We start from the raw sequence: 27,118 nt of genomic DNA on the forward strand, positions 1-27,118 counted from the left end.
AAACCTAACCCTGGACCATAACAAATCAGAAACTACCAGAAAGCAAAAATGGCCAAAGTCAAAGCAGTCAAAGCAAGAAACAGAAGGGCCAAAAGAAAACACGAGTCCACTAAAAGAAAATAAATCTTAACTACAACAAAACAGAACAGCAGCAGGGATCCGATAAAACAAAAAAGCAGAGATTAGTTAAAAGAAAACTTGGAGTTAAATAAACAGATATGATGGGGGCCCTACCCACCACCACCTGTGGAGGCAACCAGCCAGGGACTGAAACACACCAGGCTGGGCCTCTTATTCTGCACCTGGGGTCAATGGGAGGAGCTAGGGGAGGAGCTGAGGTGGGCTGCGTTCACAACTCCAACTGAGGTTCACTACAAAGGCATCAAATTGAAACCTCAAATACTGAAAATTGCCTTAACAAAATAAAAGCCCACAACAATTTGATCTCAGAAACAGACCAACATTAGAGTCATTCATAGTGCTTCTTCCTTCAAGTCCTGAGGAGTGAACCAGCAACCCTTCCCCATTTTCTTTCCTTTTAGCCACCAATGCATGAATTTGACAAGGGTCAAGGTGATGATGAAAACCAGAGATTCCAGTTGTGCTCTCTGATTTACACATGTGGGATATTAGATGATATTAGATCATATGAATTATTTCAAGGAGGATAAATTCCTTGGAAAGCGATGTTTTCCTGTCTCATTCTCAGATTTTTGCTAGTTAACATGTCAGAGTAATGAACAGGTGAGTTCATGTTAACATGAATTCATTCTCATCATGAATCTGCCTCTTGGTGTCTTTTTCAGAGTCTGTCAGGCTGGTGGACGGGTCGAACCTTTGCTCTGGCAGACTGGAGGTGAAATCTAACCAGCTGTGGTCCTCAGTGTGTGAAGGTGACTTTGACATGCAGGATGCAGAGGTGCTGTGTGGAGAGCTGAGATGTGGGACACCTTCAGTCCTGGAGGGGGGGCTTTTTGGTCCAGCAGAGTCTCCATTCTGGGCTCAGGAGTTCCAGTGTGAGGGTCATGAATCTTCCCTCCTGGACTGTGGACTCTCAGGGTCTGGAAACACCTGCTCACCTGGCAGATCAGTTGGACTCATCTGCTCAGGTGGAGCTTTGGTTCAGGTCCTCCTCAGTCCTGTTCCATATTCATGTATTAATGATCCTCTTGTCTCTGTTCAGACCCTGATGATGTCAAGTTGGTGGGAGGAGCAAACCACTGTGCTGGTAGACTGGAGGTGAAACACCTGGGAGAGTGGAGAGCAGCAGAGACAGCCTGGTCCTGGACCCTGAAGGAAGCAGATGTGATATGTAGACGGCTGGACTGCGGTTCTGCTGTCTCAACACAGGAGAGAGACGAGTCCTCAGAACGACTCATGTGGTCCATCAACTCTGATTGTGTTCAGTCTACATCAACACTGAAGGAGTGTGTGAGTTCATGGAACTCTTCTCGTTCCACCATCCTGGAAATCACCTGCTCAGGTAACATGATTGACACTAACAGTCATGTGACTGTGATCCAGGACAAGTAGACTTTGGTTGTTGACATGCACACAAATATTCCTCTGTTATTCTGACAATGATGATATTCTGAATTTGACGAGGGTCATGATGATGATGTGAACCAGAGATTCCAAATGTCCATCCATCCATCCATTGTCTTCCGCTTATTCCTGTCGGGTCGCGGGGGGTGGAGCCCATCCCAGCAGCTACGGGCAAGAGGCGGGGTTCACAGTTCGCCAGTCCATCGCAGGGCCAACACATAGAGACAGACAACCATTCGCTCTCACATTCACACCTACGGTCAATTTAGAGTATCAATCAGCCTCGTCCCCTCTTGATGTCTTTGGACTGTGGGAGGAAGCCGGAGTACCAGAGAGAACCCACACAGGAACAGGGAGAACATGCAGACTTCATAAAGAAAGATCCCGTGCCCGAGCTGGGACTGGAACCCGGAACCTTCTTGCTGTGAGGTGACAGTGCTAAACCATGACCACCGTGCCGCCTGATTCCAGATGTGCTTAACATTAATTACTCCATGACTCAAATCCCCTGTTGCAGTTCTCTCACGGAACAATGCTTGAACAAAAGAGAGTCATGAAAAAATGAGCAGAGAGACCAGGGTCTTTGTGTGTGGGTGTGGGTGTGGGTGTGGGTGTGGGTGAAGCCTAAACAAATAATAACAAGAGGAAGGTGTGTGAGTGGTGGAATGCTCCAGGACAGAGTGATGTTCCCTATAAACAGAAGCACTGGACTCAGTCAGAATCTCAAAGCAGCTCTGACAAGATCATTATAATGAACATTCTTTGTACCATCCTGAGTTGTAGCAGCGTTCTTTGGACATGAATCCAGCAAATTCAGAACCTGCATCTCAAATCTGGGTGGCAGATCCATAAATATTCCAGCCCTTAGTCTTGATCCAGTGATTGATTGTCTCCACTTCTGTCACCTCCATGCGCCGTCACCATTTCAGTAAGAAGATGGACTGTCATGGTGGATGAGGTCAGAGCAGCACCTGCAGCTTTGACAGCTGACATTTTGTTACTCTTTGGTTTAAAAGACAAATCAGCAAGTAACAAGGCAGATGAAATAAGTGCTGTTTGCAGACTTTGTCAGACTGTGATGAAGATTTTTGAGGAACACAACCAACGATAGTTTGGATTCAGTTGAGTTATCAATGAAATGTGCTCATATTATTAAGCTTCCCAGATGAATTTGAAGCAAATTACATTCTTGGTTCTTGTGATTCCAATGAGGTTAAGCAGGATGAGTAGCTGAGAAAATGGGTGACTCTTATAATAATGATGATTTCCTGATGTCTCCACAGAGTCTGTCAGGCTGGTGGGGGGGTCCAGTCTGTGCTCAGGCAGACTGGAGGTGAAGTCTAACCAGTCGTGGTCCTCTGTGTGTGAGGAGGATTTTGGCCTGCAGGATGCAGAAGTGGTGTGTAGAGAGTTGGGGTGTGGGGCTCCGTCCCTCCTCCAGGGGGGCCCGTATACAGACATGGAGACCCCAGTCATGGCAGGAAAGTTCCAGTGTGGTGGAGATGAATCTGCTCTGCTAAACTGTGGAAGGTCTGGCTCAGTGAGGAAGACCTGCTTACCTGGGAAAAGCGTTGGCCTCGTCTGCTCAGGTGAAGGTCATGGATCTGCTTCATCTCACTGCTTCACTTCTACCACTCATGATTCCTGTGTCTGCTCAGAGCCTGATGGAGTCAGGATGGTGGGAGAGCCCAGTCGCTGTGCTGGAACCCTGGAGATCAAACACCGGGGAGAGTGGAGACCAGCGGCCCCTGGGGGTTCTGAATGGCTCCACCAGTCTGCCTCTGCAGTGTGTAGACAGATGAATTGTGGCTCTGCTGCTTTAACAAATGAAAGGCGGGACTCACTATCCAGGTCTGTGTGGCGGATCAGGTCTTCTTGTGTCCAGTCAGCATCTGGACTGCGGGAGTGTGTACTGGAGAATGATAAAGTTCATAGTGATACAAGGCTGATGGTGGTGTGTTCAGGTAAAACTGGACATTCCAAACAAGCTGCTGCTTCCTCAGTGACACCAGCACTTCTGCTGAGTCAGCCTTTCCTCTGCCCCCCCCCCCCCCCCCCCTCCCTCCACAGATTTGCTGGTCCAGCCAAACATCTCCTTCTCTGCCTTCACTGACGGCGTCTCTGAGGTGAGGCAGCAGGAGACTCTGCTGCTCCAGGGCTCCAACTTTACCATCAGTTGCTCTGTTGAACCACAGTACCCAGGAGGCGCGTTCCAGCTCATCTTCTCCACCTCCAGCACAGCACAGAACTACACCCTACCAGCGCTCAATCACTCCGCCCGGTTCCTGTTCTCAGCAGCAGACCACACCCACCGAGGCGACTTCAGATGTGTTTATCACCTGTCCCATGTTTTCCCCCATCACTTCTCCTCTGAGAGCCAGGAGCTCCACCTCATCATAGCAGGTGACAACAGGACGAGCTGGAGTCAGACAGAGGAATGTGACCCTGACTACATTTACATGCACTTTCTACTCCTCTGTTCTCCTGCTTCTTGTTTTCATCCTGAAAATGACAACATTCTGATGAAGCTGTAAACATGACTATGGAAAATAGTCTAGCTGGCTAATTCTAACTAGCTAGGCTAGTCTGAGAGATGAAGGGCGGAGCTAAAGCTCACTGTCATTTGTTTGTCTCCTGTCCAGTTAAAGTGTCTCACACTGTGAGACTCCACAGTTTTAATTCCTCCTGAAGTTCATTCATGATAGAAAAGCCTCAAACCCAAATAATATTGGTCTATCCTACGTTTTCATTGAGAAATGCTCAGTTCTGAAAACCCACCCAGACTAAACTCTTTATAGAATCCTGATTAAATCTGGACTGTTGTCATTTTCAGAATAATAGTGGAACGATGGCGTAGGTGTAGAAGTAGTCTGTTAAATGAATCCACCAACCTTCTGGGAAATCTGCTTCTTGTCCATCATCCCCAGAACCAGACAAGGAGATAGAGACCCTTGTCTAGGGAGCTGAGACCCACGCTAGTTAGCTTAGCACATTGAATAGTAGTGGGTGGGAAGTGTTAGCTCATTGTGATTTTCCCTTCCAGTCTCCAGAAACATTTGTGAGTCCTATCATTTGCTCACGTGCAGGTCCCACTTCAAACTCAGTGTCTAAACTCACCTGACAGGAAGTGATCTCGTTGCAAGAGGCCCCAGACTTGAACTGATAGTTGGAACAAACAGGAAAAAGAGAGAGAGGAAACTGCATGAGGTTAGCTTAGCATAATGAATGGTAGTGAGTGGGAAGTGTTAGCATCAACTACCTCAGGATCAGGATGTTGGTTTGTCCTGCAGTCCTCCTCCTCCTCCTCTCTTCCAAAGTCGGCCATGATCAGTAGCAGCAGTCGCTCTCCTGCTCCAACAAACATTTGGTTTTGGTGGCTGAAATTTCAGGTGCTGTGCCAAATCACTGCGCCCAGTCAGGAAAGTAGTCCCGGCTATGTGTGTGATTCTAAAATTAGAATGTCTGACAAAAGTGATACACAACCCCAGATATATTCATGCAGGTGTAGCTCCAGACTGAGGGACAATGAAGAGACAAACGATGGATGAACGTCTTCTCAAGGCCAGCGCCGTTTGATTTCTGATGCTTCGTTGGGCCTGTGGGAAAAATCTCTCAGCCTAAGCCACGTAGGAGTTAGAGCTCCGCCTACTGGTCGGGTGGAATAAATTCTCACTGTTCAAGTCAGTGTCGTGAGTTCAGCTCTCAATGTGATATCTTCAAAATAAAAGATGGGGGGTCACTGTTTGATGTTAAAACACAACATTTTCTGTCTGTTTTATATTAAAATATTTATGGTCTTTTTTTTTTTTCAGTTCCTTACACAGCAACCATTGTTTGGGACTTTTATGCTAACACTTCCCACCCCCTACCATGCATTGTGCTAAGCTAACTAGCATGAGTCTCAGCTCCTAGAGAAGGGTCTCCATCTTCTAGTCTGGCCCTGGGGATGATGGACAATCAGAGACTTCTCCTAAAAGTTAGCGTGTTCCTTAACATGCAGCCTTCCATCAAGAATCTTCAACCATCAACATGTCTGTGGTGATCAGTGGTGATGTCATCGATCAAATGTGATGACTTTAAATGTTTTTCAGTGCCTACAAGTGATTTCATCATCAGAGCGTTCATCCACCATCTGATCCTGGGGTTAAGTGCTGTCTTCTTCTACCGCTACTTCAAGGTAACACGACGTAGCTTCGTAGTTCTTGGCTATGAGCAGTTGTTTCAGCAGAACTGGAGGTGTGAGCTGTCATGTCTTCCAGGCCAAAAAGGAGCGGCGGGCAGGACACCAGGAGAACATTGAACTCAACGCTGGTGATGCGACAGAGGAAGGCTTGGTTGATGAGGAGGCTGGAGTTCACCATGAAGACACCACGGACGTGTGACTGCAGCGCCGCCACAACTGAGCTCCAGGCTTCTTCTGCTTTCACCGTGATGATGTTTAAAGCAACAGGAGAGCTCCTCATTGCAGTCTTGTGGTTCTCTCGTGTTTTCCTGATCGTCCATCTCTGTTCTCAAGGTCAAGTCTCAGTTCTGGCCTGTTTGAACAAAAAGATCAAAGGTTATTGAAGGTCCCTGAAATGAGAACTCCATGTTCTCAGTTCTGATCCTGCATCTCTGTGGTCATGGCTCATTTATCTCTCCATACATGACAAACCAGAAACATCCCTTTTCCAGTATTTGTACATCAAACTCCCTGTGTCATGACCTGATGTCTGGAGTGAAAGTATTTAGTGTGATGTCATAATGAGCGCCATGATTTTCTACTATTTTTGGTATGAGTGTCATTGTTTCACCTGTACATGCGTAGTTACACCAGAAGGGGGCAGTTGAGCTCAGAGTGCTTGGTGACATGAAAAATGTGTAAAAAAAAAAGTGTTCTATTTTTGCGGTGGTTCTGCTGATGCTTCCACTTCTTGCCAGTGCTGAAGTAATAAAAGAAGGTGTTCTCCTCCAATGCTGTCTGTCTTCATGGTGTCTCACTGACTCCTTCATCTCCACATCAGGCCACAGCAACCGTGCTGTCCCTCACTACACAACATTGGACACTGAGATTCCCACTGATGATGAGTCAGCACATCCTGACTGTTCTGATGACCTCAGCCTGAATGCTCCTCCTGATCCTGATCTCCCAGGACTCCAGTTTGACTCAGAGTCACTTCTTCTACTCTTGGACGAATAAACAGATAAACACTAAAATATAAATCATGATTTAAACCCACTGGCAAAACCAACGTTTCCTACTTTGTTGATTTTTATAATTTCCTTCAATAAATACAAGTGGGTGGAGCCCAGATGGTCCAAACCTGTTTCCTGTCTCCTGTCCTGCTGCTGTCCAGTCGTCTCTACTGAGCCAACTCAGTCTCACAGCCTCTTCATCAAAAAATGACGTTTGGTCGAGTCCTGTCACGTCAACAGGTGACGTGGAGGAAGTCATCAGGAGACATGGCGACGTCCAGCTGTGTGACATCAGCAGAACTGTGGACGTTTATACTGAGTCTCCTGATGACAAGTGGCAGTACATAGATATTAAAGAGGGTCTGAGCTAAAACTGAACCCTGGGGAACTTCAACCTTTGATCTCAGAGTTTGGTGTTTGATCTTAGAATTCTTTCTTTGATCTCACCTTGATTTCTCAATGCATTTCTTTGTGGACACAAATTGTCTTTGATGTCTCAATGAGACAAAGACACAGAAGCTCAAGCTGCTGTTGAGGAGGCCCTGATCCTATAGTGGTCAGTCCTCTGTGTTGTGGCTGCAGCAGCCCTGGTTTGAATCCTGGTCACAGCAGCAACATGAATACTGACTAGTATTTGTTGTTCAACTGGACAGTTTGTCTGGTGAAGCTCTCTCAGACACTCCTTTCTTCATCCTCCCTTCAGGCTCAGCAGCATCACAGTCAATGTGTCTGACTAGGATCAGAACCCTCAACCTGGAGGGCTGTGGTGCAATGAGAACACATCTGACAACGGATCAGAGGAGCGTTTGTTTGACTCCTGAAAACTCCATTTAAAGCTGAGAGGAACTTGTTCTTCATCACCAAACTCCCTCCCTGCACGTTGTCTCTCCAAAAAGCATTCAAATCCAAGTGTGAACCTTTGACTAAAAGCTCCAGTAGGTGATGCAGGCTCCACCTCTCTCTTGGTTCTGGAACCTCACCAGTTGAAGCTTTCTCAGCACCTGGATCTCATGTTCCTGACATCTCTGAGCTTGTTTCCTATCCACCTGTCTCATGTTGATGAGGTCATCCAGCCTGATGATCTCTATGGTTCTCCTTTGAGTGGTTCCCTCTGGGAGAGTTCTCTCTCTTGAACTTGTGTGTGTGTTTGCTCGTATCATGTTTCTCCTTGACAGCACTTTAGTGTTCTTACCACTGGTGTCTTATCTGTGATTCACCATTGATGTTATGTTTTTGTCCAAGATGAAGGTGTGTTTGTTGTCATTTCTCAATCATGTGATCGCTCATGTGACTGTGGTCACTTGCTGTTAAGATGGCGCTGTTCTTTTAGGGTTAGATACTCCTGCATATATTCAAATGAACAGGGAACACAAATTCATGCTCAACTTCTCCTGTGTATTCATCCACATTCACTGAACAACAACCAAACCAAACTAAAGCACAGCTCAGTGAGGAAGTGTGGCTGAGTGGTCTACGGCGCTGGATTTAGGCTCTGGTCTCTGAGGAGGTGTGGGTTCAAATCCCACCACTGCCATCATAGCCCAGGTCACTGGAGGTGTGGCAGGTCTCTCACAGCCTCTCTGTGCTGGAGGTGTTGGCTGCTTTTATCATAAGTTCTCCTCATCTGGAACTCTCCAAAACAACAATGTGCAGTAACGCTGAGCTGCCTTCAAGCCAACAACATGGACACAGTGGACTGAGAGCCACAGGCTCCTCCCAGGTGATGCAACACTGCCAGTGACCTCTGCTTCAGTGGAACGGTGACTCTCGAAACTGAAGCTGATCCAGGACCAGCTCAGGAGAAGACAGGCTCTCTGATTTAATGCTGCTGTCCATTGAGAGGAACATCCCAAATGACTCCAACAAGGCTGCTGATCTCTTCAAACCCAGGACCAAAAGAAGAGTCCCCAAATGACTCACCTCAGAATCAGGGGTCTCTGTAGTAGTGAGACATGGCGTTGAGTTTAATACTGGTGGAATTACTTCCTTAAGATGTGGTCAGACCCACCCTGAGTTTGGTGAGAACCCTTGAAGCCTGGGACTTCAGGTCAAACGCTGAGACCACGGCGTGATGGAGAGTTTGATGATTCATCACAACAATCACTCTGATAACTCCTCCCTGCCTGGTTGATCAGAGTCAAACTTCCCATGTTTGATCAACTTCCTGTCCTGAAGACTTCACTACTGCAGGTGAACAGTTAGCAACTGCTCTGTTTGATGAAGCTGCGTTCGGGGAATGAGGAAGTTTCCCTTTGTGTCACTGCTTCTCTACTAATCTGATCTCTGATCAGTTCACCAAGAAGAGTCTGGGGTCAGGGGCTTGATGAGTAGAGCTGTTTTACCAGGAGGAGGCTGGTCTGATTGGTTCCTGCCATTGAAACAAGACCTTCCTACATTTATGGATCCATCACCAATATGAGCCTTCAGTCTGTCAGGTGGTAGAATTCAGTCAGCACCAAGAACAGGAGAGTCAGAGTTTAGAGAGCAAAGACAGACATGAAAGTCTCTCTTAGGAAACTAAATATAGTGGAGTATACTGGAAAAATATACTGCAATACAGTATATGAATATTATATTTCAATATATGGGAAACTAGTTCTTCTACTTTTTAAAATACTGTGCGACAAAGGTAAGACAATATTTCTCCTTATATAAATATTTATTTGACATCTTTGCAAACAGAAAAAGAGTTTTAGGAACCCTTATACTAATTTTAACCAGTTTTCCACTTTTTATTTGGACGGTTTTTTGTTTTGTTTACTTTTTTATTTTCTGTTGTATCATATAATGTTCTTGAACTCGGGCAAATTCAATTAAATTTCCTCTAAATATGTGAATTTGTGTTTGTAAAGACAACGCACTTCTTTTGTGTGTGTGTGTGTGCGTTGCATATTCACTTTAATTTATCTTGGGAACTGAATCTTCCTCAGTTTTTTCATTTGTCTTTTATTAATTTAGTAACTCAAAAGTTGTTTTTTTAAAGAAACGTGCGTGAGATTATTTCTTTTTTTTTCGAACTTCCTGAGACAAAGAGCAGCAAGCAAGGAGAGCCGCGTACTTCCTATATTACTGCAAACATCCCATAAGATGATCCAAGTTTGAGGTATCACTTGCGTTTCACTGCCGTTTCTATTTTTATGGACTTCAGCCTCAGAAGTCTGCGAGGCTGTCTCAGAGCGGAGAAGTCCTGTGGTCACGCCCTCACTCCTGGTTCCTTGACGTCGTGGCGTCTCAGCCAGCTGGAGGAGGAAGCTCACGTCTTCCAAATTCATCCCTGTGCATTTTTTTTAACCCAATTAAGGAAACGTCACATGTCAAGACGCTAAAGTTAACAGAGGATGTATGGACTCGGAGAAGGACGGACATTAAAAATCTATATGTATTTACCCTTTATTTACGCAGGTAAATAGCGTCTGCTCCGCTGCTCTGAAGAAGAACTACTGCTTCTCCTGGGAGTGTCACGGACGCCGGCAAGGTCGAGGACCCCGCTCAGACCGCCGTAACAATGACGACTGCACCGACAAGGTCCTGGAGCTCCTGCAGACCTGCAAGACCATAGTCTGCCTGACGTGACGGGGGTCGCCGCCTGCCTCTCTGTCCGAGCCTGCCCCACGCGCGGCAGGAGAGCGGAGCACAGTACGCAACACTAAAAACATCCGTCGCCCTCGGTGCCAGGTGGAGTTCTGCTCTGTTTGCCTGGAACTCAAACGTGAATGCAGCCAGACGAGTTCCCCGTACGCGATCTGCCCCGCCGGCGTGGCTCAGAGACAAACTTCTATCCCTGTGTGGAAGCCGACGTGCCAAACGAGCGCCATCGATGCTCAAGAAGCCATACCGCAATAGACACCGAAGAAAACGACAACAAAATCAACTCGATCCACTCAGGAACAAAAGCGTGACATACACCCGTCGAAAAAAATACTCAGATGAAAGCAGGGACGATGTATTTATACACGATATTGTAGTTTTACACTTTGAAACCTACGTAGGACGAAAACAGCGGATAACAACTTTTTAGTTTCAGCTTCATTCACAACTCGACAAAGCCTGAATGTGTTCACACCAGTTGTAGTAAAATTATAGACACCGCATCGGAAGTATCGCGATATACTGAGCTATGAATATTTTTACCACCTCTTATCCTTGGTGCATAACCATAACATAGAAGTTTTCTTGCATCTTTCAGCTTAGCACAGTAAAATATACCGTGATACCGTAAATAGGAAACTGTCTTCCGCGATTTTGAACAAACAAACAAACAAAAAAAGAACAAAAACTTTTTGTCATCATTTTTACGTCAGGACTTCCAACATGCAGATGAACTTGATTTGAAATGAGTTCGTTTGTGCCCCCAAAATTTGTACTAGTATTACTACTTCTACTACTACCAATAATAGTAATGTATAACAATAAAAACTATTTTTTAATCCAAATTTAACCCTTACAATATAAAAACGGGTGTGTAGCTTTTGATAATGGACTAAAAGCCAATAAGTTGAAGTTTTTTTTTTCAATTCCTGATGTAACAATTGATAATAATGTAGTAACTGAGCACAACGTATGAACTAATACCACGATAACTTGGAATAAAGGTATTTCAGTATTGGCCAGGTAAATGACGCCGCTGTCAACTCTTCAGTTATTAAAGTAACAAAAGCCAATTACCGTTTGTATTTATCCTCTTTTTTAATAAAAGCGCAGTTCAGTTTTGCATCGATTGTCACTTTTTAACTGTTAAAGCTTGACTTTCTCGTCTGATGAGCGAAAGAAAAAGACTTTCTTTCTGAGCTGGAGTTCTAAAGAATCATCCCACATCATCAAAGTCATGAGAAGACAAGTTGAGGTCATTTATTTTTCTAACAAAATTACCTGGACTTGTCTTTTCAAGTTATTTAAATTAAAGTTGGAAAGCAATCGGAAAAACAAACAAACACCTTTTTAAACGAATTACAAATCTTTTGGGTTTTTTTTTACATTCTCTTGGTGTGACCAACAAATCTTCATCTGACTGTACAACATGACCACGTGTTTATCATCTCAAAGGGATGGTTTTTCAAGGTGGATTTGCTACGGTCCCTGGGGTTTACCTTGGTCTTCCGAGGCCACTGGGGTCACCTGGGTTCTCTGGGGCCACCAGGGTTCTCTGGGGCCACCGGGGTCCTCCAGGGTCAACTGGGTCCTCCGGGGTAATGTGGATCTGGACCCTGCGGGGGCAACACTTCCTGTATGACAACCTAACAGCAGCCAGGAGAATCACAGCAGCAGTGAAGGTGAGCGTCATGGCAACGGTGAGGTCAGCTGCGGATCCGGGGTCAGACCAGGTCCCATCCCGGACCGGGTTCCCATCAGGACCACTGAACAGCACATGAATGGGTTAGATGGTTGTGTCAGGAAGAGCATTCTCACTTGTCGGAGGTCGTTTTTACCTTGTGGCTGAAGCAGGAAGTGTGATGTCATCGTTTGAGGGAGGAGCAACATCAGGGTACAGACACAACCTCCTGTCAGGGCAGAACACGGAACCCTGATATCCTAGAACCTGGAAAAAAAGAGAGAAAATACAATATGACGACTTCACGTATGATAGGTTTTCCTCGATCGTCCTGAGGTCACATGACAAACACGTTTTCACTGAGCAGCTTGGTTCTAATTACTATTATTAGTAGTAATAATACTGTAATACTGACTGTGTACTCGTTACCTGAATGGTGCCTCCCGCTGGACAGTCTACCCAGTCAGAACCAGACACCTGGACCTGGTATCTGTTGGGTCCAGTACACCTGTGTCTGTAACAGCGCCCCATCCTCATAGCGCTGGTGAGGGGGCGAAACTGACTCTGGTTCTGGAAGGTGGATCAGTTCATCAGTTGGATAAGAGAAGCGATGAGAATTCATACACATAGACGGACACGCACGCGCACACACACTCACACACACACACACACACACGCACACACGCACACACACTCACCTGTCTGGTCAGACTAGAGAAGAAGCAGCGGCTGTCGGAGCCAAAGATCTCGCCACTCCGGTGTTCTTCAGCTGAATCTTTGTGGTTTTCCTTCCTCCAGCACTCTCTCTGAAGTACACACACAAAAGGAAGGGATTCAACAACATTCACTTCAAAAACCACATGACGGGAACAAAAACCTACTGCGTTCTTGAGAGTTTTGTACACGCGACAGCCCTCCAGGTACGGATCGGTCTGGCACTCCCCCTTGTGGAGGTGAAGATAATGACATCCAAGTCCACTGTGACGGAGGAATTGTGCAACGAGAAGTTAAAGTTGTGGTTAAAAGTCAAATTTCAGACGCGTTGTGCATGACTGAAAGCTCAGCTCTACCTGCCAGTGCAGAAGTAGGACGAGGAGTTGTCCCGACAGGCTGACGGGGGGACAAACGGGTCTCCTGCACCTTTAACGAGACACAAAGTCCACAGCTGTTCCCATACAAGCGTAGTTTATAGGACCATCGATCATCGCCGTTCCCTCACCGTCCCCCCAGACCAGACTCTGTGCCCGGCTCAGATTGACAGTGTACCAGCCCGTGTCCTGAAACGCTGCCAAGGTGATCGGGTCGATCCGGACTGTGGTCGCATCTTCCAGCACCGCTACCATGATGGACCCCCGCATGACCCGGGACTCCCAGTGGGAGGATACACCGCCTGGAGGAACATCCTGGAGGAAAGTGAGAGTGTAGCTGTGTAAGGTACGGAAGTCCATTTTTGCCAGAGAAGGAAAAAACAAGATTAAAAAAAACGTAATAATAACTATATTTCGCGAAAGTAAAGAAACACCTGCAAAAAAGGTCCTAACTATGAAATGAAAAGTGATACTTTAGAAATAAAAGTCAAGATTATGACTTAAGAGGTCATAATCTAAAGATAAAAGTCAATGAGATGTAAAGTCACACTTAAGACAAAGAATCAAAGTTATGAGATCAAAAAAATAATCTATAACTGGTCATAATTACAGATGGACACTCATCATTTTAAGATTAAAAAGTTAAAATGATGAGATACACCCATTTCATAGATTAAAAAAAAAACTCCAAGTCGTGACATTAAACGTAACAATTGAGCTAAAAGTCAAAATCGTTAGATGAGTCATGAATGAGGAAGAAAGAGTCAAAATAATGAAATGAAAAATCCGAATAAAGACATACAAAAGAGAAATTTTGAGATTCATTTGAAGATAAACAGTCACAATTATGAGAGGGAAAAGTCAAAATTATGACAACGGAACTCTTTTTTTGTCAGTTCTGATTTATCATGGGAATATTTATATAGTTTAGTGTATAGAAATGGGCTTCCGCATGCTGTGAATGTATCAGACATCTGCTCAGCACCAGGTTCTCCAGGGGCCCTCCAAGCTCCGGGTCATTTGACCCGAGGTGTCGCTGCAGGGCGGAGATCACGGACGGGGAGTAGATCCTCATCAGGCCTGATCCATCGGCGTGAGTCACTCCACCTCGGGGAAAACAGCCAGCGCCCCCTGCAGGACAGAAAAAAAACATACAATGAAACCAGCAGTTTCTCACAAATGTGCACAAGCTTTCATGTGGATGGAGATCAAAGGATCCACTTTGATGTGACTGATTGAATTGTGGACTTCTTTGTCTGTCTTGCTGTGTATCTCAGCATTGCAAATAAAAGTACATGAAATAGACTAATGTGTTTTTCTCATTATACTGCACATTTGTAGTTCTTATGGCTTTCATTTCTCTCTCTTCTCACACAGGTTTTGCAAAATAGCCGAATTACGCAAAACAACTGTGGTATCCAAGACCTTTCTCTTTTTTTTTTTTTTTACATACAATCACAGACTTTTGATACAATAACATCAAAATAGGAAGTTAGAACCTTGAGTAGAGGAGGAACAGTCTCTCCAGGTGTGGAACAGTTCTTTAGAGAAACCAAGTGCGTGGAACAGCTCATGTATCACAGTCTGGAAAACACACAAGCACACACTTGAGTTGTGTTCTGTTGTGTGTGTGAGACTCAACACACAAAAAAAGGTGTTTTTTTTGCTACTGTGTGTCCTATTTTCCTGATTTATCTCATTTATCCCACCTGTACTGACGCCAGGTGGCTGTATGTGGCTCCTAACAACCGGTCCCTGCAGAAGACCACCACCCCAGCCACAGGTCGCCCTCTAGTGTCCGTCTGGCAGTGGACAGCGTAAGCTAACACGTTAGGCTGGACACACAGGGAGGGAGTGAATGATTGAAGACGTCTCGATGGATCCCGGCGTTGACAGTGAACGTTACCTCTGATCTGCACTTGTCGGTGGCCTGCACATGCAGGTACAGCACAAAGTCCACGTCAGGAAGCCCAGCACCTTGAGGCCGGAGAACGAACCTGCGAGTTGAATCGGCCTCTGGGAACACGTGACATCCTGCAAGGTGATCATCAGGGATCTGACTTGACGGGAAGACACGGGTACAGGATGGGTCAGGACAAGGTCCTAAGCTCCCTGTTCAGTGTAGATTTGGAGTCCCTCAGACTCACAGCAGTTGGAAAAAAAAAATCCAAGAATTTTGAATATATATATATATATATATATATATATAAAAAAAAGCATTTTCGCTCAAATATTCAAACAAAATAAAACACAATACTATCCACTACCAATATCTTGCTATACGTCTGGTGTAGTACTAATATATGGTACTCATTTGGAGTCCCATTGGACTCAGGGCAAAGAGGGTCACAGGGAATAAAACTTGAGGAATATGAAAATTGCAATGAAATGTTCATATATACTGTACATATTACACATACAAAAATATATCAGTTTCGACCTAAATGTTGATATGAAGTATATGAAGCAATAAAATACCACAAAAAGAAGTTTATCGTGCATTTCCTGTCCATTACTCATATCTAATACTCATTTGGAGTCCCTCAGCCACATCACATGGAGCCTATTAGGGAAATAAATTTCAGAGAATGAAAAAAATGTATCTATAAATATTCATATAAAATATCTGAGGCAATAAAATACAAAAATAGAGGACTGTCCCATAAACTTTGTCTAACACTACAATCTGGCACTGATTTGGAGTCCCTTAGACATGTAACTTGGAAGCTATTAGGAAAAAAACCATTTTACAATATATGAAATGCATTTTGCAATAAACTGTTCATATAACATATATGAAGTAATAAAACACAAAATGGAGACGTTTCCTTTAAGTCTCATCTACCACAGTTTAATACTGATTTGGACTCCCCTGACATGGAAACAATTAAAAAAAATAACAGTTGCAGAACATGAAGAATGCATTTTGTAGTAAAATATACATATAATATAAAGGGGGGAATAAAATGCAGTAAAAAGAGTTGTATCCTATATTTCTGGTCTAGTACTAATATCTGTAAACACAGGACTGCTGATACTTACCGTCACATCCAGACAGGTCTCAGTTCTGTAGTTGTTGTTCGCGCCTCCACACCTGAAAGACGGCAATGTGATCAATATGGCAAAAGGATACACACACACACACACACACACACACACACACACACACACACACACACACACACACACACACACACCTGTTGCAGTTAATAGTGCTTGGATTCCTCCACACAAACTTGCAGTATTTGTTGATGTCTCTACTGAGCAGCAAAGGTCCAGGTCCTCTGACCACTGCCAACGAAACCTACATGTCAGAGAGAAAGAGCGAGTGTGTGTGTGTGTGTGTGTGTATGTGTGTGTGTGTGTTTCACCTGACAGTAAAGAAGACACTGTCCCAGTTGCCTTCCCCACGGCTGCCTTCAGCCTTTGGGTCTCAGACTCTGTTAGGCTGGCGCTCTCTACGGTAACCCAGGTCTTGATGCGTATTGGCTGAGGAGACTCAGGAGTGGGCGGAGCTACCTCCCCCCATTCGTTCGGCAGCCGTTGCAGAGGCGATGCCCTCCATCCGGGGCCAGCCGGGGCCGCGAGCATGGTCTCGCTGGGTGGGCTGATGGGACCGGCTCTGACCACGCTGACCTGAGCCTGAACCTCATCGAAGATGCACTTCTGCAGGGATCCAGGGAGGTCAGCCAGCAGCACCAGCGCCAGCAGCACCTCCACCCAGGCTCTCCGGGATGGAGGTGAAGCCATAGTTATGGATGGAACCTATTTTAGGTCACAGTCAGGAAAAAGTTCACATTTAGGAGATTGCGGCAGCAGCACGTGAGGTGACCAGAGGTTACTGTTACTCTGATTTTCTTCCACGATTCGTGTTTTCTCTTAACCTCGTGTTGCTAACGGTAACTTACATTTTGGGGTTGTCCTCGTCCCATTGACACCACGACTTAACAGAAACGCTGAGTGAGAATTCCTTAATTTTTGGCACAAACATCCACTGGGACTCGCGGATGAACTGAAAAGATTTTGATGGTCAGGGGTCAAAGTCATCACCACCTAACACGTACGTGATATTTCAGGAGCACCTTAATAGACTTCCTTGATATTTCACAATAAGAGTCCACTGGGACAACAGGATGAACTAAGAAACCATATGGGGGTCAAAGTTCAGGGTCATCTCAAGACCTCGCGACACCTGCCCTATTCTCAGGAACACCTTGGGAGATTTTATTTAAATTTGGCACAAACATCCACCGGGACAACTGGATGAACTTAAAAGACCGCCTTGGCCCAAGGTCACTGCCGCCCCACATGAACCTGACACTTCAGCAGCACCTCGATTAAATTTCTCTGCATTTGGCAAAAATGTCCACTGGGACCTGAGGATGACACAAAAAAAAAAAAAAAAAAAAAAGATTTTGGAGGTGGAAGGTCAAGGTCACAACCGCTTCATGTGAACACGACGGCTCAGCAAGGGAACGTCTGCAAATTCCGAGTGAACATCCACGAGGATAAAGTGAGAGGATTTTTGTGGTATTGCTCGTTTTCATGCCATCAAGGCTCATGTAAAACAGTCACACTGCAAAATTAACTTCTTTTCATCCACCAGCTAAATGATGAATGAATGTTTAAAAGGTTTTGGGTTGGGTTTTTTTTTTTTGGTGCTGGTGAGTGAAGATAATCTACACGCCACTTGCATATTTTATGTATATATATTTTTTAAAGTTTGTACACAGGATAAAAACGGGGGTTTGGCAACCATTACTTTCACAAAAATTTAATTTATTCCCAAGTGTGGCAAAGAAGGAAAAAAAAAAAAAAAAGGGGGATCTTCAGCTTTCATTAGACACCCAACCTGGAACGCTACAAATGTACTTCAACATTCTATTTTTCCTGAGCTCGATGGTTTCAAACGGTGGATTAAGTTCAATCTTTGATGGCTCTGCTATCGAGAAGTCAGGCCCGCTAGCTGGAGCTGATGCGCTGGCTCGTTATCGCTCCTGCTGATTTACAAAGAAGGCGAATAAAAAAAGAAAAGAAAAGAAAGAGTCTTGTAAATAATTACCTTGCAGGCTGATGGTCCTTTCCTGTTGGTCTTGAACTGCAGAAGAAGGTTCTAACGTCACAGTTCCTTGGGAGAGCTACTGAGATCTCACAGGAACCTGAACTTTCACAGGACATTTGAATACAGAAGAACAATGCAGCACGTGTCACAAAGTTGTAACCTCTATCCACCTCACCCCACCCCCCCAACACACACACACACACACACACACACACACACACACAAAACATCTAAAAGTGCAAATTGTTTAATTTCAGCCACATCTTTACTTATATACAGTGAAGTTGACCCTAATAAACCATAAAATCACTCTATTTATACCTCATTACATTGCAAATGTAAAACTTCCAGCTACTCCACAACGACCCTAGTACATTCAACAAAAACAACTTGAAGAGGAAGAGAGAGAGAGGGAGAGGGAGAGAGAGAGAGAGAGACAGAGAGAGAGAGACAGAGAGAGAATAGATAACTTGTTGAAATGAAAATAAAAAACACCATCGAATTTACAATAATACAAATGGCACACCACTGTGTCAAAATGTGACGATGCGATCGTTTCCCCTCAGGGGCTGAAGATTCAAGTTGAGGTTATTTTGTGAATTTTGGGGGGCCCCCCCCCCCATATTTAAATCACAAGGGTGCCTCATCTTTCTGTGTGCACACACACACACACACACACACACACACACACACACACACACACACACCTTCCAATCAGGCACAAGAGAGATTGTCTTTTGAAACATTTGCTGTTGAGACCAGTTACATACATTCACATGGGAAGGGTACACACCAGTGTACGCAAAACGCGCATGTGCACTAAAACAGCGATTCCAAAAAGGAAAAAAAAGTTAGAGTTATTGCCGGCTTGGAGATTCCACATGCATTTTCACGTACTGGTAAAGCCATTGATGTGTTCTACGCTTGCTTTGATGTGAGGAGAATGTGTGCCTCTGTGTGTCGCCGTGTGCGGCGTGAATGTCCGGACTCGAACCTACGGAAAACTCCTCAAAGGCACTTAAATAGGGGAGGTGATTTTCTTCAATATTAAATCGGTGATATACGGAGGCCTTGAGTGGCCATAGAGAGAAATTACATATGTTTACTTCAGGGCCATTGAGACAAACAAACAAACAAACAAACAAAAACAAAACATAACTTGTTCCCTCATTTAATTATTTTGTGGCCATAAGATTCAACTTAAATATCTCAAATCCAATCATTAAATTGAGGGAAAACATTCTTTGTTTATAAATTGTTCCCACAATTTAGGTCCTCTATGGTGACGAGATTCGACTTGTCCCCACAATTTTGTTATTTTGAGTCCATAAGCTAAAACTTGTTCCCCCAATTATTTTGTGGCCACAAGATATAATTTCTCCCCACAGATTGGCCAAAACTGGGGGATCAAGTTTCTTATTAGCTTGAAGCCACAAACTAATCAAAGTGTTAGTTAGACCACAAGTTAGACCTTGTGGCCTCAACAAGGTTAAATTGAGGGAACAAGTTTTAATCTCCAAAATTTGCAGTTTTTTCCCCTCTCTCTGTACCCTCTATGGGTACAATAACTGTTTTGGGCTGCTCAAGGCCTCCACAGTAGGTGATGTAACACCAGATGGGACACTCGTGGTAGAAGTTAAGGAGACGATCTACAAACACACTTCACTTTCGAAGACTAAAATTGCATTCACACAAGTTGCAGTCAGAAAAACACTATTTTCCATGTTATCGTCTAAAAATTCAGTTTTGACAGTAGCTTGCGCTAGGGTCTGGATAGGGAAGATTCTTCTGTGCAAAAGTTTACCTTCAATGTGCAGCCTAGTGTGAAAGAAGTGCACATACATAACACACACCTATGCTCACACACACACACACACACGCGCGCGCACGCACACAGCAGCCATGCTTGTCTTCTAAAACGTCCTTTAAAATGATAAAATACGTGATTCAAATCCAAAGCAATTTTCAAAAAGGCACTAGACTTGCACAGTGAGTCTCGCTGTCTCCTGTGCTCAAGTTCAAACTAACGTGGGGAGTCATCAGTGGGGGGGAGGGGCTGGGTGATGGCGTCATTCAAGTGAGCATGGGCACGTCATCCTCTGAAGTGGTGTCCTCCGTCAGCGGGATGAGCAGTACCTCGTCGTCAGAGGAAGACGAGGAGGAGAAAGAAGGGGAGGCGGAGAGGGGCATGGAGTTGGTGGAGGAGGAGGGCGAAGCTCTGAAGAGGGAGATACTCAGGCCCAGCGTGTGGAAGATGGAAGCCAGAGAGGGGCTGCTGGGGGGAACAGCCACGGGGGGAGTGTCTGCAGGAGGAGCTGGGGGAGCGTACGGAGGTGGAGGAGGGGAGACGACGGCCGGCGGCACAAGACGAGATGATGCGTCATGCTGCTGCTCCGACTGAGTCAGCAGACCAAGTTTCTGAGGCACCGGCTGGTTGACGGCCTCCACAGCTGAGGAGGAGCTGGAAGGAGGGGCATGAGCCGCTTCCTGACCAGGGGGGGTGGCGTCTGACTGCTGCTGGCTGGAGCTGGACGCCTGAGAGGGTCTGGAGGGAGGTCTGGGGATTAGACCCCAACGCCTCATGCGGCGAACAGCTCGGCGGATGAATCTTGGCCTGCGTCTGCGGTGAGGGGAGTTGACGGCGTCCTGGCGGAGGAGCTGGAGGATTCCTCTCAGGGACAGAGACGAGGTCTGACGGAGGAACCCAGAATAATTAACAACTAAGCTTTGTGTTCACGTGACACCGATCCAAATTTAGAGAAGGTGGTTTGGGCAAATCCCAGCAGACAGAACGGTCTTTGTTACAGGTGCTAATCACTGTCAATAAACACACTCGACACCAGCAGCCAAATCTATGGCCTCCCTTCTGATGAATGAAAGTACTGTTAAACCTCATGAGTTTCTGTTTTGAGTTCACTGGGTTCTCACACGTACTCTTTTCCTTCAAAACCTCTCAGGTAGTCAAGATTTTCTTTTAGAATGGGCTGGTGTGACTCTGTTGGTGTGACAGAAAGCGATTTCTCTGTCTAATTGATTGAAGACCTGCACGAGCAGCTATCATCTGTTTGGCTACCGACATTTGCTTGAGTTTCTAACCGAGAGCTTTTGTGACAGCTTCTGTTCCAACCTGAACCACGATGTGTTTCCTGAACCTGCGTATCCGTGCAAGCCGTCACTGGTACTCACCTCATTCGGGTTTTCTGTGGGGAAGTCCTCCACTGGGGGAATGATGCCTTGGGCGATGAGCTGACCATAAGAGGGTGGAGCTTGCTGCTGGATCAACTCCGCTTCCTGACGGCTGATGGGTGCAAACATGCTAATGGAGAAAACACTTCGCATTAGGATGCATTCGCCCACTTGAAGATAAATCCACTTCAGATTTAAACTCTACTTCAATGGTCCTAAACCCTGTCCTTATCTGGAAGCTAAGAGATGACGATGCAGTCAAGGGTTACCTGTACTCCCTGGTCCTGAGTGAGTACAGTTTGCAGGTGCAGCCCATAGCAATAACCAGCAGAAGCCCGCACACCAGGCTGCCCACTGTTGCCGCGGTGATGACCTTGCGCGGCAGGATGACGGTGCAGTTGAGCTCGTCTGTTCCGTCCTTGCAGTCCACCTGGCCGTCACAGCGCCAGCTCTCAAAGACACACCTGCACACAGGACAATGGGAGAGTTGTGATGTCACAGAGACATGAAACGAGTCCTGAGGGGTGACTTACTACCCGGAGTAGAACCAGCTAGAGGCTATTAGACAGTGTAAGAGGCATAAGCTAACCGTCACACACTGACCTGTCACTGTCACAGTGAAAAGTGCCTGGCTGACACACAGTGCAGTCCCTCTCATCGCTGCCGTCAGCACAGTACAGCTGGTAGTTGCATCGCTCGTTGACCGGGTAGCACACCGGCCGTCCGGCGAAGTGACTCGAGGCCACAACCCTCTGGCCTGCCACACCGCATGCAAACTGGTTCTGACTGCAGCCCCGACACCCTTCCTCGTCCTTCCCGGTCTCTGGACAGTCCCACTTCCCATCGCAGCGCTGCTCCTGAGTGAAACACCCTCCTGCTGCGCCGCCACATCGGCCCTCCCAGGGAGGGCAGTAGCTCCCTACATGGAAGGTGGCATTGAAGCCACTCCCCTCGGAGCCAGGAAGGGTCCGATATGTCAGAGACAGCAGGCCGGTGTGGGACTCCACCTGGACAGATTTGTAATTGGAGGCACTTGTAATCTGAAAAAGAAAAAGACCACATGAGAAAAGGTCTAATCGTGTTTTAATGGATTTCTCTGTTACAAACACTCACAATTTTGATGATGTCTCCTTTGCCTTGCTCACGGTTGTGGACAGTGAGCGTGTCGCCGGGTCCCAGCACCAGCTGCTGAAGGTCCAGTCTCAACGGCCGTGAATCCTCAGGGTCCAGAGTCCACACGCAGAGCAATGGGGGCCCTCGAATGGCTGGAGGAGAGAAGGTCCCATAGAAGGTCTGGAGAAGCCCTCCACAGGGCCACTCAATGGGAGTGGGCGTCACAACCAGTTCCCTGTGAGTCGGGGGCTGCTCCAGATCCACATGGGCCGCCGCTGCCTCCTCCTCGCGCTCCTTCAGCAGGTCCCACAGGTCAGGCTCGTCCGTCCCATCAGAGACCCTGTCATTGACCCCATCATTGTTCCTCCCAACGTTTGTCAGTGCTTTGGCCTCTTCTGCCTGAGCGTTGCCAAACTTTGGAGTTTCTGGAGTGTCCACCTCTATACCGCAACCCTCCTCGTCTGTGCCAAGACCACCTTCACGGAGACACTCCACCTGACCGTTACAGCGCCAAGAGAGCGGGAGGCAACGGCCCCCCACGCATTCAAACGAGGTTACTGGGCATTCGCCAAATTCTGAATCTGCAGGAACAAGAAAGCAGAGGAATCAACTAAGATGGTGAACGTCAAGAAAAGTCCTATCAACCATTGGTTGTTGATCAAGAAAAAAAGAACAGCGCACCTCTGGCGTAACTCAGACGAAACAGGGACACAGGGAACAGGTGTGGAAGGAAGTGGTGGATGATTGTAATGTTTCCTCCTGGGAACTCCATGGGCTGCGGTAGTTTGGAGCCACAAAGAACAACCGGCTCACCACCTGCTGATGATTTTATCGACACCCACTCCTTCTTACAGCGAGCTGAAAACTGGGAAAAGCTGGGGAAGGGATTTCGAGAAGAGGAGGGAAAAAAAGCGATCAGTGGACGTGGCTTACGAACCCAGAAACATGTGACGTTTTTCAATCTTTGTTCCGACGTAGCAAATCCTCAAAGTGGACGTTGTTTATGTGGACACGGGCAGGAACGTGTTGTATGCTTGTACTTTGGCCGATAACGTCTACATTTCAATTTGTCGCCATCAGCCTCAATCACGCCTCACTACCATAAAGTTGCCGAGACTTCCAGTCAAAATGACGCCCCTGCTGGTCCCCATGTGGCGGTGCAGTTAGTCTGCATTGGTTACTCACAGCACCCTGTCAGTCAGTTGCAGACAGGATGTGACACTGTACTAAAAACAATGAACAAAACCTTCAGCGGGCTGGTTTGCTGGTTGCTCCAACAGTTTTTAGGATCGTTGCTGCTTTTTCCCCGTGTGTGCACTTCATATTTTAGAAGATGGATCACAATAGTTTTAGATTTCTCTGCAAAGGAGTGGTGTGTTGTCACTGGCTAGGTTAGAGGCGTTTTCATGAGTTCCTTGTACAATATTCCTCCTGTTTACACACGATGGAGCAAAGTCAAACTAACGACGGGAGACACGCCTACATTACATCGCTATGAGTTGCCTTTTAGAATCTAACCTGGAACCTTTCCATCGTGATTCGACCAGTACATTTAGTGTTTTCTTGCTCTAAGTTAAAAAAGACACAAACTGTGCTTCGCTGCATGTTTGACACGCTTCCTAGAGGCTGGTGTTGTAAAGCAGTTTGACTGCTGCAAAAAGACTTCATAGCGCAATTAAGACTGTTAACATGTCCACATTATTGCTCACCGTGACCTTATAGAGTGAAGGTCTTTAGAAACTGACAGGCAGCGTCCAACCATCCGTGCAGACATAGCCAGTGTGACTCAGAACATTCTCCCCCCAGCCCCCCAAAAATATTTATTCGGATTTAAAGAAATGAACTCAAATCATAGATGTGTAACTATTAGTCAACCAAGCACCTGAAATTACTACTTTAATTAGTGTAGGAAAATCTCTATGACACATTATCCCATTTGCCTCAAGGTGACAGGAAGCAGGCCTGTCTGGATCTGTACCTGAGAACTACAGGTTCTCCTTCGGAACCCTTGATGATCCAGCAGTCATATGTGGCACCGAAGCGGTAGGACCAGCTGTGGTAGGCGGAACTCCTGATCTCGCCCACTTTGCTGTCCAAGACTTGAACAGAACGGCCACAATGGTCTGAGAAACAGAGCGGTGGAGGTTAACATTTCTGTCACCCGACAAGAACGGAAGAGTAGAGAAACGAGCCGAACGTGACACTGAGGAATTGTTTCACACAGAGACAACATGAGATGGCGGCGTGCGTTCTTACCCATGCAGAGGACGGGCTGAAACCGGCTGCATGCTGCATGAGAATAACCAGCAGAGACAGAACAAGTCAGGCAGGTACATGAAAGCCAGGACGATGGCCGTGATTCTAAAATCTTCTACGACATGAGAGATGTTGACGTGACCTTTGCCTGACAAACATTCACTGCTTTGACAAGATAGCGATACATAGCTCAGCTAAACAATCCGAGAGGAGTCACTCGCCTGTTATGACAAACAGTAGAAGGGTGCAGAGGTTGTAGGCGACTGTCATTGTGCTAACGAGTCTCCTCCAAAACACTGGACGTCATACAAAACTGAAGGGTAAAAAAATAACGTCAGAAGAGCGCCATGACAGGAGGTTTGGTTCAGGAAGACGTCACCTGCAAAGTCAAAGAAAAGATTAAATCCCTTAGAACATAAAAGGAAAATGCACCAATCTTGATTCAGTAGCAGGCGACAGCTCCAAGCTATTACAGTCTGCAACCCTGCAGATTGCCATGGTAACATTTGCTAAATGTCTGCAATGGCACTAAATATCTATTAAGGTCATGGAATATCACATGTAAAGAGCTTTTCTTGCATATTTTAGGTGCAGAATCAGAACTGCATTTCTTAAGAATTTTAAGAATTTTTAATACCAAAATTCCTGTACATTAGAAAAATTATCAGACACCCCCCCCCCCCATTCATTTTCTCCCTTTATTTTACAGGCAGAATTATGAGGTTTCCAAGTTTGTGGTGCAGTGAGTATCAGTAACACATGTCTTCATGATTTGCCCTCTCTTTTCAGGCATTTTTTTCATGACTGTCTATTCTCTGAAAAAATGATGTTTGCTGACACACACAAAGAAATAATCAGAAATCCACTACAAATTGAAGTAACTTATATTTGACTACTAAGTCCTTTACAAAATAAACCTCAATAAAAGTAAATCAATATGAACCAAAAGAGTTGATCTCAAACAGAACCACGTCTACTCTGACATGTAGGTATCTGTCAAGCCGATTCCAAAAATTCTAATTTTATTTAAGAATTCAAAAACTTTTATGGGCCTAGAAATTCCTTTTTTCAGATTTCCACTACTCTACGACCCCTGGACACTGATGCTATCATCAACCACATCGGTAAACTCCAACCCCCCAAAAAAAGAAGAAAATGATAAATTAGTCACTGGAAATCATCAGATCTCTAAGGAAGACAAACGACCATCGTCGTAAGTACAGACGCATTCAACACACTGCCTACACACCTGACCTTTAACCTTGTTCCCCCCAATTTGCTCATCTCTTGCAAATCAATATAAAATGGAAAAAAAAATTCAAGACCTTTCATTAAAAGCCAGGGTTACAGATGCCATAAAAGAGTAAGACCTCTGATATGGAGTCGAATCGAACTGTTCGAATTCCGAATCTAAAGAAGAAGTTAATGGGGGACTAAAAATAACTCCAATAGGGTCATCTAATAGTGTTTCTTATATCCTGAATACAATTGTGAGTACTCTCTCTCCTTCTCACTCTCTCTCACACACACACACACACACACACACACACACACACACACACACACACACCCACACACACACACACACACACACACACACACACACACAGATTTCCTTCCTATAATCTTCTCAACAATGACGCCAGACGCGCTAACTTAGCATTTCCGAGAGGAAACCTAAAGTCAACCGACAACAAAACTTCTAGAATCTCGATTCCACCTCGATGACTACCTCGTTTTGTGCACACGAGTTAAAATAAAAAGATATTTTCCGTCTGACGAGGTAGAATGAGCAGCTGTCGGCCTCCTTTAGGTCACAAGGGCTTTAATATGTGTTAGCTTCCTAGCGAGCTAGGTGCTAACATCCTCACTTCCTTCTTCGTTTCGTGGCATTTTATCGGCGGCGACACCCAATGAAAACGGTTTCCAGCCGAGTATAAAGGAATTTAGCACCCTAAGACATCACAAAATATTCGTCAGAAGAGGCAAAATAAAGTAAAAAAAGATGAGAAAATATCCGATGGCGAGTGCCTTACCATGTCAGTCGGACTTTCTTGTTGACAAGTTCGGAGCTACTTCCGTGTTTTTTTTAGCTCATGACAGCAGGGGGGCGGGGTTTGCTTCTTCTTTTTTTTTTTTAAATTTTACTAAATGGTTTCACTTCCATTCATAAAATTGAACATATAGTCGTTTCTTCTCAGTGAATTCCTCAAAAATGATATTACGCCAACTTACAAACGTTGTTTTCACCGGATTTACATTGCCAATATTTTAATACATAAAACAAATTGTTTCATCGATATTTTAAATATTAAATATCGTGTCAAAAACTCAAAGCTAAATGTAAATCTTACCATATTCAGGTTAAGACAGATAAAAACCCTCCTGCGCTATGTTTCATGGAGGGGAAAAACGATTTCAAAA

The 27,118-nt window shown here is 45.4% G+C and overlaps 3 protein-coding genes across 11 annotated transcripts in view; 1 reads left to right on the plus strand and 2 right to left on the minus strand.

The window, feature by feature from the left end:
* LOC147238515 (scavenger receptor cysteine-rich type 1 protein M130-like) overlaps positions 1–6,491 on the plus strand; it is a 26,332-nt gene extending 19,841 nt beyond the window's left edge. For 6 of the 8 annotated variants that reach the window (XM_086196838.1, XM_086196837.1, XM_086196839.1 and 3 more), the window contains 6 exons: positions 807–1,109; positions 1,184–1,483; positions 2,829–3,509; positions 3,616–3,948; positions 5,637–5,722; positions 5,805–6,491. In XM_086196838.1, coding sequence (XP_086052964.1) covers positions 807–1,109; positions 1,184–1,483; positions 2,829–3,509; positions 3,616–3,948; positions 5,637–5,722; positions 5,805–5,927 — 1,826 coding nt within the window. In that variant the 3' untranslated portion in view covers positions 5,928–6,491. The remainder of the gene's footprint in view (positions 1–806; positions 1,110–1,183; positions 1,484–2,828; positions 3,510–3,615; positions 3,949–5,636; positions 5,723–5,804) is intronic. The other 2 variants (XM_086196843.1, XM_086196844.1) reach the window with 2 other exon arrangements.
* cirop (ciliated left-right organizer metallopeptidase) overlaps positions 1–18,320 on the minus strand; it is a 23,679-nt gene extending 5,359 nt beyond the window's left edge. The window contains exons 1-17 of the mRNA XM_086196845.1: positions 18,140–18,320; positions 16,449–16,842; positions 16,275–16,368; positions 16,120–16,171; positions 14,984–15,133; positions 14,787–14,912; positions 14,577–14,661; positions 14,063–14,208; positions 13,209–13,392; positions 13,060–13,129; positions 12,871–12,967; positions 12,688–12,795; positions 12,419–12,559; positions 12,147–12,256; positions 11,808–12,074; positions 4,805–6,080; positions 4,663–4,704 (exon numbers count right to left, since the gene is read on the minus strand). Coding sequence (XP_086052971.1) covers positions 6,005–6,080; positions 11,808–12,074; positions 12,147–12,256; positions 12,419–12,559; positions 12,688–12,795; positions 12,871–12,967; positions 13,060–13,129; positions 13,209–13,392; positions 14,063–14,208; positions 14,577–14,661; positions 14,787–14,912; positions 14,984–15,133; positions 16,120–16,171; positions 16,275–16,368; positions 16,449–16,827 — 2,085 coding nt within the window. The 5' untranslated portion in view covers positions 16,828–16,842; positions 18,140–18,320 and the 3' untranslated portion in view covers positions 4,663–4,704; positions 4,805–6,004. The remainder of the gene's footprint in view (positions 1–4,662; positions 4,705–4,804; positions 6,081–11,807; positions 12,075–12,146; positions 12,257–12,418; positions 12,560–12,687; positions 12,796–12,870; positions 12,968–13,059; positions 13,130–13,208; positions 13,393–14,062; positions 14,209–14,576; positions 14,662–14,786; positions 14,913–14,983; positions 15,134–16,119; positions 16,172–16,274; positions 16,369–16,448; positions 16,843–18,139) is intronic.
* Positions 18,321–18,370: 50 nt separating this feature from the next.
* On the minus strand, positions 18,371–26,788 carry lrp10 (low density lipoprotein receptor-related protein 10). 2 transcript variants are annotated; one of them, XM_086198084.1, is made up of 10 exons: positions 26,731–26,788; positions 24,916–25,073; positions 24,695–24,727; positions 24,417–24,561; positions 23,120–23,313; positions 22,439–23,019; positions 21,929–22,365; positions 21,595–21,789; positions 21,326–21,455; positions 18,371–20,830 (listed from the first exon to the last, which is right to left on the minus strand). In XM_086198084.1, the coding sequence occupies exons 2-10, from the start codon at positions 24,962–24,964 to the stop codon at positions 20,213–20,215; spliced, it is 2,382 nt and encodes a 793-aa protein (XP_086054210.1). In that variant the 5' UTR covers positions 24,965–25,073; positions 26,731–26,788; the 3' UTR covers positions 18,371–20,212. The 2 variants fall into 2 exon arrangements, with proteins under 2 accessions (XP_086054210.1, XP_086054211.1); XM_086198085.1 differs by having other exon boundaries at positions 24,916–25,007; positions 26,731–26,767.
* Positions 26,789–27,118: the final 330 nt, after the last annotated feature.

This window comes from Aulostomus chinensis, chromosome 24, assembly GCF_037954235.1.
Source record: "Aulostomus chinensis isolate RoL2024-O1b breed Wild chromosome 24, RoL_Achi_v1.0, whole genome shotgun sequence".
NCBI lineage: Eukaryota > Metazoa > Chordata > Actinopteri > Syngnathiformes > Aulostomidae > Aulostomus > Aulostomus chinensis.